The sequence below is a fragment of the Sminthopsis crassicaudata genome, chromosome 5 (genome assembly GCF_048593235.1).
Source record: "Sminthopsis crassicaudata isolate SCR6 chromosome 5, ASM4859323v1, whole genome shotgun sequence".
In the NCBI taxonomy this organism is placed as follows: domain Eukaryota; kingdom Metazoa; phylum Chordata; class Mammalia; order Dasyuromorphia; family Dasyuridae; genus Sminthopsis; species Sminthopsis crassicaudata.
In genome coordinates, this window is record NC_133621.1 from 302,789,985 (window position 1) to 302,807,510 (window position 17,526).

Below are 17,526 nucleotides of genomic sequence, written 5' to 3' on the forward strand. Positions count from 1 at the left end.
GCAAATTCAGGTGGGAAGGGGCAATAATATCTAATGTCTCTCATTCAATCTTTGTTTTACCCCCTCCCTCTCACAATAGAGCTTCCCATGGGCAGATAGATAATACCAACATATCAGAAGATAATAAAGCTCTTAGGTTCAGCCCTGAAATGCAGTTCAACTAGTTCATTGGTTCCTAAAGTTTGTTGTTCTGTCCTTTAAGTAGGAAAAAACTGTTTAATGAGAAACCCCAGGGGCATTAATCTACTAATCATAATATTTGAATGAATATTAAGTGCTTACAATAACTACAGTGACCATTTTTGGCCCCTGAAGTTCTAAATTAAATTTACATCATATAATTAAAAAGGTAAAATATGACATTTTATTCTACCCATAATTATGAGAACTTTACATACAAAATTATAAAGCTATAATTATTAAATAATTATGGAGCTTTTATATGGGACACTTTGTAAGAATTAAAAGAAGCAATTCAGCAAGACCTCATACTTATTAACGACAAGACTTCATATTGAATTCATTTTTACAAATTATGTTGAATATTAACATTTTTAATGAAATAAATTGGAACTTGGAGGAGGTTTATCTGACATAATCATTTGTACATTTTGATGTTGAGCTTTTTAGTGGACAAAGGTTTGTGATATTTAGCTCATCATCAAAGTCTTAAACTTACTTATGCTTCAAGTTTATTTCTATGTTTTGAGTTTGAATGAGACAAACTGAGTGAAGACCTCTCATGGGAATGTGGCCTTGACCCATGCCTTAATTGTGACTTGAGACTTTGCAATAACAAGTTGAGCTGTAGCTAAAAAGCTGCAGGTCTTTGATTGTCTTGGATGAACCTTTCCCCTCCTGTTTCTACCATCTCTTAATTAGCATTTAAGTACTTAATGGATAAAGAGTTTATTATTTACTCTTTACTCTTATTTTTTGCTTTTGGGATGGATTTCTGCATTTAGGGGGTAAGCTTGAACTCCCCTAGACAAAGGGAGAAAAGGGGAGGGTGGGGTGGGAGCTTCTGCTGTTTAGGATCTATATAATCTTGTGTTTTGAAGTCTGTGTTTTGCACTCTTCTACTGATACCTTGTCTGTCTGGAGTTGCCCTCTTTCTGAAAGATAGTAATTTTTTTTTTGCCTTTTTTTTGAGTCTCTGATTTTAATTTGGATAAGGACCACTGTCCCACACAAATTAAAACAAGAATAATTGAAAATATTACCCTACACAAGTACGTGGTAGAGAATGGCAGGGAAATTTTATAAGCCCTTTTGCTGAGAGATGGAAATTCATTTTTTTTTTAATTTTTGACCATCTTGATGTAATCTATGGTATGGGGTTTGTCACCAAATGATAGTATTCACCAAAAGTTGGGGTTCAGCCATATGAAGAATTCACAATGGTCATTCTCTTTGGCAAAAGGGAGATGTATTTAGGGAAGAATCTACAGTCAAAATGAAGAGATGCAATAGACATCAGGAATGGCAAATATAAAATAGAGTGGGATAGCATATGGAAGACAAGTTCCTCGATGGAAACTCACAATTACTGGGTAGAAAGGGAGCACCCATGAGGTTGAAGCAGCCCTTAGCTGGCAGGCTAAATCCTGACAGGGACTTAGCCCCTAAAAGAGTTAGCTCTAAGGAGAAGTGGGGTTGAGAAGCAGAGTGGAGTTAGGGGAGAAGCATGGGGGATGAGGAAGGGAAAAGATACTTGAGGCAAAGTGCCATGGACCCAAAGGAAGGCAGCAGCCTGGGGTGGCCCGCAAGTAGGTTTTATAGGGAAAATGTCAGGGACATGACTGGGATTTCTACAGAGGGCAGATGTCAGGAGTTTGACATAGCTTGAATTTCAGACTGGCTTACCTCCCAGAGGGATGAGACTATGAAGCTAAATTGGTCTCTATCAGAGCTTTTTGCCTGCTTTCCCCAGAGATCAATTCCTCTCCTGACCACACCTAACATGGAAGACTTCATCAATCTAACCAATCCACAGAAAAGAATAGCTTGTTATTATAGAAAATAGTTTTCTAATAGCTAATGACGAGCATTCCATCAAATGATAAATATATTCAAAGTTCAATGATTATGTCGCTTTGTTTTTCAAGTTTCTATAAAACTAACTTTTATAAGGAATAATCTCTTTCCTTCCTTCTACACTAGAAACTATTCAAGGTAAGGGGCTGGGGTGGATCCTTGTGCCTCAGTGGAGTTTCTTGGGTACCAAATGGGATAATGGATGCAAAGGGCGACTGATAGAAGAAAATTCAGAGCAGTGGCGGCTCTGTTTTGTGAGAAATGGATGGACGTTTTGGTTTCCGGAGTTATGAAAAACCAAATTGGAGAAATGAAACTTAAATTCGAAACCGGAAACCCACAAGGACATCGAAGAATAATCAGAGGTGGAGATTATCTTTCTCCAGAAAGAGTGTGAACTTTTGGAGTCAGGGACTGACTCTGGTCCTCAGGAGTGGAGGCCTGGGATTTGTTCTTTGTCCTTCGTCCTCCTCTGTTACCTTGCCCCTCCTAGAATGTGAGCTCCTGAGGAGCTAGGTGATGAGGGGTGGAGATTCATGTAACTTCTGTAACTTCCAAATACTGGGGAATCAGGGGAGAGACTTGTGCTTCGGGATTCGACATTAAATGTGGCCTTTGGAGTCCCAAAGGTGTGACTGCTCACCTGAGAAAGTGGAAGAAATCTTTCCCGCATTCATCAGTGAGTCAGTGGAGTTCTTGGGAAGAGATTTTTTTTTCTTACAGTGATTAGTTATTTAATAATAGTCATGACTAGAGATGGAGGGGGAATTGCAGAGCCAGAGGAGCAATGAAAGGGAGACTGGGGGGATGGAGGGAGTGAGGGAAGGGCGGCCTTCCTTTTTTCCCTTGGTACCAGAGGGCTTTCTCCTCCCCTGTGCCTTCTCCCTTAAGTCTCTGCCCGGTTAGCCCTCGCCACAGAGTGGTCACTTCCCAGTCCCCAGGCTGGGAGAATTCCCTGTGCTGTCTGGAGGCGTTCCCTCTGCCTCATTACCTGCCCGGGTGCTGGAGGGAGCGGGCAGACAGACGGGGCGCTAAGGCATTGGCTCTTGGTCTGTTCTGTGGCTTCTGATTGGACCTTGTGGGGGCCGGCGACTCAGCTCCCTCCTGAGTGCCCAGACCTAAGGGGCTTCGGGTAACCTGCTCCTCCCGGGAGGCTCTTTTGGCTTCAGCCAGCATGGCGAGCGGGTAAGAGGACCAGGGGTGAGGGTGAGCCAAGATCTCCTCACACCTTCCTGGGAAAGGAAGGGCTTCCCTTAGCCGGATCGGAGCTCCCCCCTGCGGTGATCAGTCCCTTGCTAACCTCCTTCCCCCCAACTCCTCATTAAATCTCCCTAAAAACCTAATCGGCCTCTGGGCACCCCCTCCCGGACTCCCCTCTAAGCTCTCTGTCCCTCCCTGTCTTTATCCCTCCTTCCTTTCTCCAGCCCCTCCCCCAGTTGTCGTGTGGAACCCCCAGAAAAGAAGGGTGCCCTGGACGGCTTTGATCCTCTGCTTTCTCTCTATACAGAAAGTACAAGCCCTTTTTGTCTGTGTCCCCTTTTTGTAAATCCTCAGTAAATGCTCGTTGACTGATGGGCTAAGTTCCAAGGTAATTTAACAGAGTATCGGGAGCCAGAAGATAAGTTTTATGGGAAAAAGAAACAAAGAACGGGTTCTTCAAGTTCCTGGTATGCTCGTTTGGTGGCTCAGAGGGAAAACTGAGAAGTGGTTGCACCCATTGGGTTTTTTTTTTTTAATTTTATAATTATAATTTTTTTTGATAGTACATGTGCATGGGTAATTTTTTTTTACATTATCCCTTGTATTCATTTTCCCAAATTATCCCCTCCCTCCCCTAGATCCCATACATTTTACATGTGTTACAATATAACCTAGATACAATATATGTGTGAAAATCCAATTTTCTTGTTGCACGTTAAGTATTGGATTCCAAAGGTATAAGTAACCTGGGTAGATAGACAGTAGTGCTACCAATTTACGTTCACTTCCTTCTCTGGGTGTAGCTGTTTCTGACCATCATTGATCAGCTGGAAGTGAGTTGGATCTTCTTTATGTTGAAGATTTCCACCTCCATCAGAATACATCCTCATACAGTATCATTGTTGAAGTGTATAATGATCTTCTGGTTCTGCTCATTTCACTCAGCATCAGTTGATTTAAGTCTCTCCAAGCCTCTCTGTATTCCTTCTGTTGGTCATTTCTTACAGAGCAATAATATTCCATAACCTTCTTATACCACAATTTACCCATCCATTCTCCAATTGATGGACATCCATTCATCTTCCAGTTTCTAGCTACAACAAAAAGAGCTGCCACAAATATTTTGGCACATACAGGTCCCTTTCCCCTCCTCAGTATTTCTTTGAAGAGTCCTTTTCTTCATGATATCCTTGGGATACATTCCCAGTAATGGTGTTCTGGGACAAAGGGCACCCACCATTTTATAGCCCTTTGGGTACAGTTCCAAATTGTTTGGAAAGTATTAATTTCAAGCCCCTCATTTTCCATGTGAGCGGGAAACATTCCCTGAGAAGTGAGCTGTTCCTGGGGTCCTTGGGTGTTTCGGGGGACTCTTGCCTCATGCCCAGTATCCAGGCTACTCCCTATTTCCATGTTCCGCAAGCTCAGACTTCCCTCTCAGCAGATCATATAGTGCATGGGCCCCCCATATTAGGTTGGGGTTCTGTAGGTCCAGATCCTTGAAGGTAAGCACGTTCGGCCCCTTCATTTTTTGAGGGCTTGACCTGAGTCTCACCGTAAGTATCTGAGGCAGATCTGACCAAAGACAAGAGATCTGTCTCCCTCCCCATCCCAGTGTGTTTGTCGGCCTGAGGTACAGAGGACAGCAGGACTATGGGCTCTTAAAGAGTCAGACATGAATCAACCACACATTAGGGTCTTATCTCCAGCTGGTGGGAGGCCGGCATTCATTGATCCAAGGCATTCTCTCTAGTTTTCCTCTCATTTCTGATTGGCCTCCAAGTCTCTCAGCTAGAAGGCTGGAGGTCATTTAATTCAATCTGTGCCTAAATTAGAACTCTCCCTGTGCTAGTCCTGACTTGAGTGACTCCCTCCTCCCTCCTCTCCCCATCTTTCAGATTTTTAGTCTCCTCTTTGTAAGATGATGGGGGCTGCTCAGAAGACTTCAAAGGTCTCTTTTGAGCCTCTTTCCTCATCTGTAAAAGGAAGAGGCTCCAGTAATTGAAGTCTGAGAGTCATGAACTTGGAAGCCCAGAGAGAGAGACCTGGAGATCCATTTGCTTTCATCACTTCCTCTTTTGCCCAGTGTTGGGAATCTGGAGCTCCAAGAGTAGTCCTGGTTCTATCTACTTTTGACCTGTCCTTTCTGTGCCGAATTTACTTTCAAGAAAACAGGGGAAGACTCTGTTCACTCCTCCTCCCTGTCTCCTTGAGAGAAAGACGGAAGCATTTTGGAAATCACTGGCCCCATTTAAACTTAGGGGAAGGGAAGGGAGTATGTATAGAGCACCTATTATGTGCACAAATTATCTCCTTTCATTTTTACAACAGCCCTGAAATGTGGGCACTATTATTATCCCCATTTTACAGGAGAGGAAAAGGAGGCAGAGAGATTTAAGGTACCTTGCACAGGGTCACACAATCAGTAAATGTCTGATTTGAAGTCAGGTTTTCCTGATTCTAGGTCCCATGCTACCAGTTGCCTAAAAACAGGGAGATAGCATTACTTTATTAAGAATAAATGTCATAATTACCTGCTATAAAATAAAAAATTCAGGCTTCAGGGATATCTGAAAGAAGCTAGTCTAGCTTTTATTTCACAGACATACAGACTGTGAAGTAGAGACCCAAAGAAAGGAAATGATTTTATTACTATCCCTATTTTCCTGAGGGGGAAACTGGAGGACAGAAAAATTAGGTATCATGAAAGCAGTATGGTAGCTAGAATATTAAACATGGAGTCAGGAAACCCTAAATTCAGATCCTACTTTACACATTAGCTAAGGGACCTTGGGAAAAACTTAACTTTCCCTAACCTCAGAGATAATTAATAACAATCATAATAGGGCAGAGTTGTGAGGATCAGAAGGGTCAAATTCTGTGCTATAATAATATCGGCTATTATAAACAGAATAAGGGGGCTTATGAAAGGGATTCACAAGGAGGAATGTGCATATGTAGCAGGGTTGGGATGGAGGCCTCAGAGATAAATAATAATAATAATAATAATAATAATAATAATAATAGGACCCACTTCACAGAATTGTGATGAGGATCAGAAGAAGTGTCAAATTCTGTTATAAAAATGTCAACTATTATGATCAGAATAAGGGGGCTTATGAAAGGGATCTTTAAGGAGGAATGTGTATATGTAGCAGGGCTGGGATGGAGGTCAGGGAACTGTTTCTCTCCTAACTTCCCACACTCCTTTCCTGCCACTAACTCCTTGTGCTGGCGTAGGTGGATCTCAGATGGCTTTTTGGGAAGAAACATTGTTTTCCAAATGTTTAAATCTACTCACAGGAAACAAGGTCTGGACCCGGAACCAAGGCTTTCCAATAAGTCTTCCGCTAGAACCTCCTCCATTCTTTGACTTCAACCCAATTCAGTAGGTCATTGTAAGCAGCACAGCCTCGATTTGAACCCAGCTCCTCCAACTTCAGACCCACCCTTCTAGCCAGGGGAGCCTGACACCCATCTGACACCTGGAATGCTTGGTCTGGACAGATCTGCTCCTGTGTTTCCTTGCAGGCTGGTTTTAAATCACGAGCTCTCAAAACTTTTCAACCAACTGTGGGATGCCGACGTTAACCGCTTTAGGCCTGGCCAAGACTACGCCATCTCCCTGCAGGTAGGTGCTTCCAGGTGGGCTGAGGAGGGATGCTTGATGAGCCAATCAGAACTGGCCAAGAATCGCTTGCCTGTGGACTTTGATGCTAGTGCGGTGGCTTTTCCACCCAGTGTCATGAGAAGGGACGGTGGAAAGCTCTCTCGGTTCCACAACTGACCCTCACACTGTCCCTCAACTTAAGGCCCTGTTATCTCACTTTGACTGTGTAGTACCCCCTTTGTGATAACCCAACTGTCCCTCAATGAACAACGATTGCAGGTTCAGGGGATTCTGGGAGTCAGAATGCTTCAAACTAGGGATTGAGTCCCTACTAGTTTATTCACTTTTAGTAGTCAGCCAATTGACACAATTAACAAAGCAAAGGCATTTATTGAAATAAATAAAAGTAACAAACTATTCCTTCCATAAGCCTACCGCACATCCTCTCCAAAATGCCCACAGTATAAGTGGGAAGAATGGGTGGAGGAACTGCCTCTCAAAGGGGCTGTCTGCCCCCTAAACTGTCTGCCAAAAGGCAGCGTTTTAGCTGTCCCACCCAGGTGTAGACTGTGTTCGCAGTCAGTAGGGAGAGCAAATCTCTGCCCAGAGCTTCTTGCCCATAATTTATTATTCTCTTAAAGAAGAAATGTCTCTAGAACCTTCAGGTCATAGAATCAAAGATTATCCAGAAATTGAAAGGGCATCGAAGATAATCTTTTCATTGACCCTCTTGTTTTCAGGGAAGAAAACTATCCATTAAAGAAGGTAGGAAAGATGTTTGCAGTATATATAATATACTATAGATATACTATAATATATAACATATATGATCAGGTGGCCCCTCTTATTGTCCCTTCTCTAATTCCTTCCTTCCCTCCTAGGGGAAGGCAGACTTTGTCCCCCAAGGTACCCACAGAACCACTGACCATGCTTCTCAGGCTCTGTTCGTCTGGGTGAATGAGGGCCGGTTACAAAGCACCAAGACCTTTGCAGGTAAAAATCACTGCCTCTCCTGGTGGGCTGCACTTCCAACTTAGCTAGCCTGGTCCTTGGGTGCTGAATATATCACCAGCCCTATATGTGTAGTCTTCCTCCCTGGCAGGCCCTATCAGGGCTTACTCTTCCCTGACAGTCAGAGTATTCTCATTGTATGTATTCTCCACCTATCGACTACCTCTGGTGCTACTTAACCTTGGCCAACTGACTGATGAGGGAAATAATTCATTTTGGACCCCTAGTCTATTCCAATCATTATTAACCAATTTGATAGAATCATATCAAAGTTCCGTATTTAAGGCCCCAGAGCTATGAGCTAGGTTCTAAGTTCCTTTGCTAAACTACAGTTTTGCCCTGTGATGATGACTAAGTCCAGCGTGGCAGGGATCACAACTACACGGAAAGTCCCACAAAATATTTTTGTACCTTTGTCCAGGGTTGACCATCTTAGGACCATTTAGGTTACTGAATGTGATGGCTTGTGCCATTTCCTCTTATCCAAATTAAGGAGAAACCTGTCCATCCTATGTGGAGATATTCCTTGTTTCCTCCAAAGGGTGATTCTGCTGACATATTATTTTATTAATTCAATGGAATTATTTTGTATTTAGTTTAGCTGTTTCCTGGAACGACTGGACATCCAATCCTCCCTGGGGGAGGAGGCATCTCAGATCAAAAGGAAGATCTGAGGTCTTCTTCATTAGAGGGAACCGTGGGTGGGCCTTTTAATAAAGTGCCATTGGCTCAGACTCTGCCACTGTCTCTCTCTTTAAGTGGGATAATTTTAATTTCCACACATGTCCTAGTCAACTTCTGACTAGACTTGAAGATTCCCACCTACCGGCCTGCTGGCTCACAGCATGCAGTTTTAAGTTTTGAAAGACTTTCAATCTGTTATCTCATTAGCCCCATGACTAAAGGGATCATGGGCAGGGATCATTTTCCTCCTTTTTTATAGCTGGAAAAATGGAACTTTAGTTCAAGCTGCTCAGTTACTTTCAATTTTTCTTTCAAAAGTCCTTTTGTTTTCTCCTTGTAATGCTCTTGGGAAGCCATTTTTGTTCTCATTTCACTGATGAGGAATCTCAGACTCAGAAAGTGCTATTTGTCCAAGGTACCACGGCGGCTCGGTGGTGGGGCTGGGATTGTTTTCCTTTGCTCATGGAGGGCTCCCTACCTTGCCTTCTTTGCCCCATTGAGGTGATCTCCACGTTTTTAGCTTTTATCTCCCTTTTGGATAACTACGAGATGTCAACGGGTATAGCAGAAGTCGTGACCCCGGAGGAGGAAGCAGAAAACAACCTGTTCCTGGATGCTCTCTTAGAGACGGAGGTGATGAAGGTGAGAGGAGAGCAACAGAGGTCCATCCCTTTCCTATTCCTCTTCAATTTTTCCCTTTGACTTAAGTCACAGTCATTTTTGTAAATATTCACTAAGCTTGCATTAAGTACCTCCTGTTTCCTGAACTCAGAGTTGAGCCATCCAGGATGTACAGAACAAATGCTAGACTCAAATCAAGAAGATGTTAATTCAGAACTTGCTTTAGATATTTCCTACCTGTATGATTTCTAGGCAAATCTCCTCAGTCCTCTCAGCCTCAATATACTTATCTATAAAATAGGTATAACAATAACTAGCACTTATTATCATTATTACAGAATAATTTAAAATTTAATTATTTAAATGGGGACAATAATAGCTAGCATTTATTTAATTATATATAAAATAGCCAACACTTATCAAGTTATTACAGAATACTTTAAAATTAAATTATTTAAATGGGGACAATAATAGCTAGCATTTATTTAATTATATATAAAATAACCAACACTTATCAAGTTATTACAGAATAATTTAAAATTAAATTATTTAAATGGGGATAATAATAGCATTTATTTAATTATATATAAAATAGCCAACACTTATCAAGTTATTACAGAATACTTTAAAATTAAATTATTTAAGTGGGGACAATAATAGCTAGCATTTATTTAATTATATATAAAATAACCAACACTTATCAAGTTATTACAGAATAATTTAAAATTAAATTATTTAAATGGGGATAATAATAGCATTTATTTAATTATATATAACAATAGCTAGCACTTATTGTTATCATGCAATTTAAAATTAAATTATTTAAATGGGGACAGTAATAGCATTTATTTAATTATATCTAACAATAGCTAGTACTTATTGCAGTTATCATACAATTTAAAATTAAATTATTTAAATGGGGACAGTAGTAGCTAGCATTTATTTAATTATTATATATAATAACAGCTAGCATTTATTTTCAAGTTATCACAATAATTTTTAAATTAAATTATTTAAATGTGGACCATAATACTAGAATTTATTTAATATAATTTTTACACAATTTATTTTTAAATTATTTAAATGGGTATAATCTATATAATAAAATTATAATAATTTTATGTTGTGATTTATAAATTATTGAAATAGGGACAATAATTAGCATTTATTATCGAATTATAATAATTCACAATTAAATTATTTAAGTAGGGATAATTATAATTGCACCTGCTTCACAGGGTTGTTGTGACGCTCAAATAAAATAATATTTGTAAGCGTGCCAGCAGATGATAAAATGTTCTTCAAGTGCTTATTATTGCTATGATTCCTGTTGAGCACGAGGCACTTGGGAAATCAGGATGAGACCTGCCTCTGAGGAGTGTAGAATTTCTCAGAGCTAGCAGGGGCCTTAGAGATCAGAGATTTCCACCCCCTCATTCTTCAGATGTGACTTGCTGTTGCCCAGGTTACTCAGCTATTAAATGTGAGAAGCATTATTTGCACTCAGATCTCTCTGGAGCCCAGTTAAGGACTTGGCTCTGCAGCTGGCCCCTGGTAGGATTAGAACTATGTTCCATAGGTCAGGGCAGCACTGGCAGCGATCCTAGAATGAGTCCAGCCTTTGAGTGGACAATGCCCAGGACAGGGAAAGGCTGAAGGGGACAGAGGTACCATTGGAAGGGCAGTAGAAAGAGCACTTGATTTGAAATCAGTGGATCTGAGTTCAAATCTTCCCTCAGACACTTTCTAGCTGTGTAATCTGGGGAACTTAAACTCACTTTCCTCCTGCCTCAATGAGCCTGACGGTGTTTTCCAGCTCCAAATCAATAATCCTAAGTCTGGGCCGGGCTTTCCACCTATTTCAAAAATGCTGGTTACTCGTAGCTTCCATCTGGGACATACCTGTGACCGACCATGGAGAATGCCCCGGCAGCAGAGACTTTGGGAAAGGGGCAGCTTGAGGGTTCAGTGGGAGCTGGGGGGAGTCGGTACCTATGAACCACCTCTTCACAACGATAACAGCCAAAGAGGCTCACTGAGCACCCTCCCCACAATAGCCCTGTGAGTTGGTGCTAAAAGTATTATTGTCCCCATTTTACAGATGAAGAGACAGCTCCGAGCCCCATGTTGCATGTCCCAGCCAGTAAGTGTCAGGGCTGACATCCATGGTGAGGTTCTCTGTTCTCCCCACTTTGCCAAGCCGCCCCAAAGGGGCTTCTTCCATGTTCTGGGTCTCGATCTTGTGGAATGAGTAAAACCCCAACACCCCCCAATGCCCTCCTGCCCGCCTCTTTCCTCTCTTCCAGCTCACCCATCAGTATCTGGTGAGGAAAAACTGGTCCAAGCCCAGCCGGACGGATTTCAAGGCTCAGCTCTACAGAATCTGGTTCCAGCTGTACACTCGCGAGGGCTACCAAGGGTGTGCAGCCCAGTCTGAAACCCGGGGCTACCGAGCAAGTCTCTGGGGATGGGGGACCCCAACGGGGTCAGGAGAGACATGGAGCCCAGCCCTAACTCGACCACCCCTTGGGGAAAGCTCTCCCTTCCCTTCTCTGGTCCTCAGTCTCCTCCATCGAATAAAGGGGTTTGCCAGTGGCCCCTCCCAACCAGGATCCTCTGACTTCTGACTAGCTCGGTGCCACGTAGGGAGAGGTGCCCAGCCTGGGGTCAGGAAGAGCCGAGTTCAAATCCTGGTTCAAACACTTATAAGCTGTGCAACCTTGAAAGAGTCACTATACCCCTGCCTGCCTCAGTTTCCCCATCTGTAAGATGAAGGGAACTAGACTCGCTGGCCTCTGAGGATGGAGTCTCACCAAGGAGGAAGGAAGTACACAAGTATTTATTAAGCACCTATTATGTGCTCATCTCATTTGATCCTTACAATAACCCTGTGAAGGAGGTGCTATTATTATCCTCATTTTACAGAGGAGGAAACTGAGGCAGGTGACTATTAAGTGGCTTCCCCAGGGCTCCACAGCTAGTAAGACTCTGAAGTCAGATTTGAATCCAGTGCTCTAACCATTGTACCATCCAGCTCCCCTGTGATAGGCTGGAGAACCTTACCTGTTCTCTGTTATTAATACAGGCCTGATTCTTGTGGTTTTGAACACGTGTTTGTGGGTGAAACGCGACGAGGACAGGACATCCTGGGCTTCCATAACTGGGTCCAGTTCTACCTGCAGGAGAAGCGGGGAAATATCGATTACAAAGGCTATGTGGCCAGGAGGCACAAGAGCCGGGTGAGTGGGCTGGGCAGGAGGGTTGGGGGGGGCGAGATGTAGAGGAGTTGTCATCCTCCCTCTGCCTTCTCTCTTTCCTCCTTCCTCTCCATCCCACTTTTTGTGCTTCTCTCACTCTCCTCCCTTATCACCTTTCTATTCCCTTTCCTTTTTTCTGTTTTTTCTTCTCTTATGTGCTCCCTCCTTTCTTTTCCTTCATCTTCCTCCTCTTCCTATATCCTTATTTCCTTCTCTCCTTCCTTCTCCTTCCCTCTTTTCTCATCTTTCTTATTTTCCATCTTTCCTTTTTGTTTCTTTCTCTCCTCTCCTATGCTCCCTCCTTTCTCTTTCTTCATCTTCTTCCTTATTTCTTTCTCTCCTTCCTCCTTTCTTCTTTCCTCATCTCTTCTTTTCCCTCTTTCCTTTTTCTGTTTCTTCCTCTCCTCTCTCTTCTATGATTCCTCTTCTTTTCTTTTATCTTCCTCCTCTTTCTTCCAATATTCTTATTTCCTACTCCCTCCTCCTTTCTTCTTTCCTCATCTCTTCTTTTCCCTCTTTCCTTTTTCTGTTTCTTCCTCTCCTCTCTCTTCTATGATTCCTCTTCTTTTCTTTTATCTTCCTCCTCTTTCTTCCAATATTCTTATTTCCTACTCCCTCCTCCTTTCTTCTTTCCTCATCTCTTCTTTTCCCTCTTTCCTTTTTCTGTTTCTTCCTCTCCTCTCTCTTCTATGATTCCTCTTCTTTTCTTTTATCTTCCTCCTCTTTCTTCCAATATTCTTATTTCCTACTCCCTCCTCCTTTCTTCTTTCCTCATCTCTTCTTTTCCCTCTTTCCTTTTTCTGTTTCTTCCTCTCCTCTCTCTTCTATGATTCCTCTTCTTTTCTTTTATCTTCCTCCTCTTTCTTCCAATATTCTTATTTCCTACTCCCTCCTCCTTTCTTCTTTCCTCATTTCTTCTTTTCCCTCTTTCCTTTTTCTGTTTCTTCCTCTCCTCTCTCTTCTATGATTCCTCTTCTTTTCTTTTATCTTCCTCCTCTTTCTTCCAATATTCTTATTTCCTACTCTCTCCTCCTTTCTTCTTTCCTCATCTCTTCTTTTCCCTCTTCCCTTTTCCCTCCTATGCTTTTCTCTGCCTTCATCTTCCTCCTCTTTCTTCCTACATTTTTATTTCTTTCTCCCCCTCCTCCTTTCCTCTTTCCTTTTTCTGTTTCTTCCTGTCCTCTTTCTCCTATGCTCCCTCTTTTTTCTTTCATCTTCCACCTCTTTCTTCCTACATCCTTATCTCCTCTCCCTCCTCCTCCTTTCTTCTTTCCTCATATCTCTTGTTTTCCCTCTTTCCTTTCTCCCATCCTCCTCTTCTCTGGTCCCCTTGCTCTTCCTTCTCTCTCTTTTCTTCATCCGTTATTCCCTCTCCCTTGAAGGAATACTCTATACCAAACTGATTTCTGTCAAAGCTCAGTCTCCCTCCTCCCCCTCCCCCAGGTTGTCTCTTGTACCGAGGATTCTCTGTGTCCTTGCCCTTTCCTTAGCTTCCCTCCAGATTCAGTTCAGGTTCCCCCTCCCATAGGCTTGTGGGAAAGATCCTACGAGATACTGGCTGTGAAGTGCTTTGCCAATGTCAGAACCCTATAAAAACATCAGCCGTCATCATTATTATGATGTAACCTCCAACACAAAATAAACTCCTTGAGGGCAATCCTGATACCTGGCGCACAGCAGGTGCTTAATAAATGCTGCTTGGATTGAATCCAGGTGAAGGCTTCAAACAAATGCCCATCGGGCCAGGTGTGAGGCTGGAGGTGTGAGGCTGCCTTTGGCCTCCAGGGGTCGCGGGTTGCCCAGTTTTCCCAGCTCTCTCTTACGCCTCCTTCCACCACACCCACAAACTTATTTGGAGGCTGGCTGGACAGCTCCCAGCTCCCACTGGTCCCAGGAGAGAGGCTGAGATGGAGGCTCACCTAAGGATGCCCGAGGGACTCTCTGTGGGCCACTCTTTGCCTCCCAAGGTACTTTCAGGTGCACTCAGGTATATTGGTTGTTCACAGAACCCCATGGAGAGGGCAGGTGGGGACAGTTGTCCCCATTTTTGAGATGGGGCTGACTGAGGCTTGGAGAGAAAATTACACTGGTGCAGCCCCAGCTCCCTGGGCAACCCGAGGTACCTACCCATGGAGGAAACAGATCTTAGCTGACCTCAATGAGTCATTTTTTAACGCTTTATCAATACCTTTGTTTTTTACCTTAGTGCTTCCCCACACATTCCCCACAGAAAGCTTATTTTTTCCTGAAGCAGTTGGGGTTAAGTGACTTGCCCAGGGTCACACATCCAGGAAGTGTTAAGTGTCTGAGGTCAGATTTGAACTCAGGTCCTCCTGACTTCAGGGCTGGTGCTCTAACCACTGTGCCACCTAGCTGCCCCTCGAAAGCTTTTTTTGTAGCAGAGAAAACCACATTGAATTGGCTTCCTTTGGCATGCACCTCAAGAGGCTTAGAAAGGGGAGGGACTTAAGAGCATGGGATGTTTGGGCTGGACTTGTATTATCAGGGCTGGGAGGGACTCCTAACATTTCCTATTCTCCTGACTCCAGCCTGATGAAGATGACCAGGTATTGAACCTTCAGTTCAGCTGGAAGGGTTTGGTGAAACCCGTGGGCAGCACCTTCTTGGGCGTGAGCCCTGAGTTTGAATTTGCCCTCTTCACCGTCGTGTTCCTGCAGTCCCAAGAAAAGGTCACTCGGGAGCTGGTCCGCATCGAGGAGTATGAGCTGCAGGTTGTGGTCTGCCGCTATGGTCAGCACATCGGTTCCGCCTACCCCATCCTGCTCAGCAGCAACAATGAGGACCTGTACTGAGACTGGGCAGGGGCCAGGGGCCCTGAGCGGGGCCTTCCTGGACAAGTCATTCCAGAGGGCCTCTTGCTACTATATGATGGGATGAGAAGACGGGAGTCCTGGGTTCTGCTCTCTCCTTTGTACTTGTATCTCCTTGGACAAGTGAGGGCTAATCTCCACTTGTAAAAATAGAATTATTCTCATTTGAAAATTTCTATTCTAGGCTCCTTCCCAGCCCTGACATCCCCCATTCTAGGCTCCCTCCCAGCCCTGACATCCCCTGTTCTCCCAACCCTGACATCCCCCATTCTAGGCTCCCTCCCAGCCCTGACATCCCTTGTTCTCCCAACCCTGACATCCCCCATTCTAAGCTCCCTCCCAGCTCTGACATCCCCTGTTCTCCCAACCCTGACATCCCCCATTCTAAGCTCCCTCCCAGCCCTGACATCCCCTGTTCTCCCAACCCTGACATTCCCCATTCTAGGCTCCCTCCCAGCCCTGACATCCCCTGTTCTCCCAACCCTGACATCCCCCATTCTAGGCTCCCTCCCAGCCCTGACATCCCCTGTTCTCCCAACCCTGACATCCCCCATTCTAGGCTCCCTCCCAGCTCTGACATCCCCTGTTCCTTTTCCTAGTTAGTATGATTTTTCCCACTTCATTCAGGTTCCCTTTTGGAGCTTACTATTTTTGCCAACTTTTGGAGGAAAGAATCTCATCAAAGGACAGAGCTGAAAGGGTCCTAGTGGCCACCTGTTCAACCCCTTCATTTTACAGTTAGAATTGAGACCCAGAAAAGTGGGTATCTTCAACATAGAGAAGAGCTAATCCAAATCCAATTGATCAATGATGGACAGAATCAGCTACACCCAGAAAAGGAACACTGGGAAATGAGTGTAAACTGTGAGCATTGTTTTTTTGTTATTGTTGTTTTATTTTGTTTCTCTTCTCAGATTATTTTTACCTTCCGAATCCAATTCTTCCTTTGCAACAACAACAACAAAATGCGGTTCTGCACATATATATTGTACCTAGAATATACTATAAGATATTTAATACGTATGGGAATGCCTGCTATCTAGGGGAGGGGGTGGAGGGAAGGAAGGGAAAAATTTGGAACAGAAGGGAGTACAAGGGATAATGTTGTAAAAAAAAAAATTACCTATGCATATGTACTGTCAAAGAAAATTATAATTATAAAAAATTAATAAAAAGAATTGAGACCCAGAGAGGTCAAATGCCCTGAGAGCGCATCGCCAGTAGAATCAGGGTTCCTGGTCCAAGTCCACTCCTCTAGCATCAGCAAAATTCTGCTTAGACCAATGTCCTCTAAGGACTGCCTTCACACAAAGCTTTTAAGATGCTGTCCAGGGGGAGGGCAGAAGTTGGGTCTCTTCTTTTCTTCTGAACTTATAACAGTAGTAGAGAGCGAGCTCTTCCCTATGCAATCCAATAGAAAAAGATTGTCCATGAAACTCTCTTAGGTACACTTTGCTTTTTAAAAAATTCTACAATAAATTTAACATAAGCCTTTCAAAGCTGTTCTGACAGTACTTCCTTCTGTTTTCTTCTGTGTATTAAAAAAAAAAGGGTTCAATGACTTTTTTTCCCCTTTTTTTTTTGGCATTTCTGTTCTTTTTCCTCCTCCTCACACCCTGCAATTAAAAAGGAAGAGAAAACACACCCCAAACCCTCATGGCAAATATGAATAGTCAAGCAAAACAAATTCCTATGTTGGCCCCATCTGGAAATGTACAACTTGTCCTGAAGGTGTGATCTGTCCCATCCTGGCCAGGTCAGCAGGTTGTGACCTGTTACAGTCCTGTGTAATTGTAGTTGACTGCTGCTCTTTCAATGGGGTAGTTGTCATGGTATAAATGGTTCTCCCAGTCTTCCTCCCTTCATGCAAGTCTTCCCAGATTTCTCTAAACCTGTCTTTTTTATCATTTCCCAGAATCCCGAGAAATGTCTGACAAGACATTGATTCTTCATCCAAGTCTGTATTTATCTGGTACCCTATGGGGCATCTCAATCAACTGATACATTATCCATATCCATGTATTCACCCAAGAAAGAGGTGAAAATTTTATGAACAGGTTTATCATATCAAAGAATTCCTACCTGAGTATCCATGACGATGATGGTCATTCTCCCACGTGCGACCTGATAGATTCTGTAAAACATCTTATTTTGGAAGTAACATTTGGGTTGTTGAAATGATGCAAAGTTTCTTGGTTTGGAGTTTGTTTTTTTACAATAGCAATAAAAGAAGGAAAAGAAATAGAAGAAATCAGAATAGGAAATGAGGTAATAA

General features: G+C 43.1%; 1 protein-coding gene across 2 annotated transcripts; it reads left to right on the plus strand.

Annotated features, from left to right (window-relative positions):
- The first annotated feature begins 3,034 nt into the window (after window positions 1-3,034).
- On the plus strand, window positions 3,035-16,750 carry LOC141545018 (poly(U)-specific endoribonuclease-like). 2 transcript variants are annotated; one of them, XM_074271873.1, is made up of 7 exons: window positions 3,035-3,222; window positions 6,541-6,868; window positions 7,729-7,840; window positions 9,063-9,184; window positions 11,470-11,582; window positions 12,249-12,402; window positions 14,970-16,750. In XM_074271873.1, exons 2-7 carry the CDS (start codon window positions 6,728-6,730, stop codon window positions 15,231-15,233), a joined length of 906 nt encoding a protein of 301 aa, XP_074127974.1. In that variant the 5' UTR covers window positions 3,035-3,222; window positions 6,541-6,727; the 3' UTR covers window positions 15,234-16,750. The 2 variants fall into 2 exon arrangements, with proteins under 2 accessions (XP_074127974.1, XP_074127975.1); XM_074271874.1 differs by having other exon boundaries at window positions 3,037-3,222; window positions 6,769-6,868.
- Window positions 16,751-17,526: the final 776 nt, after the last annotated feature.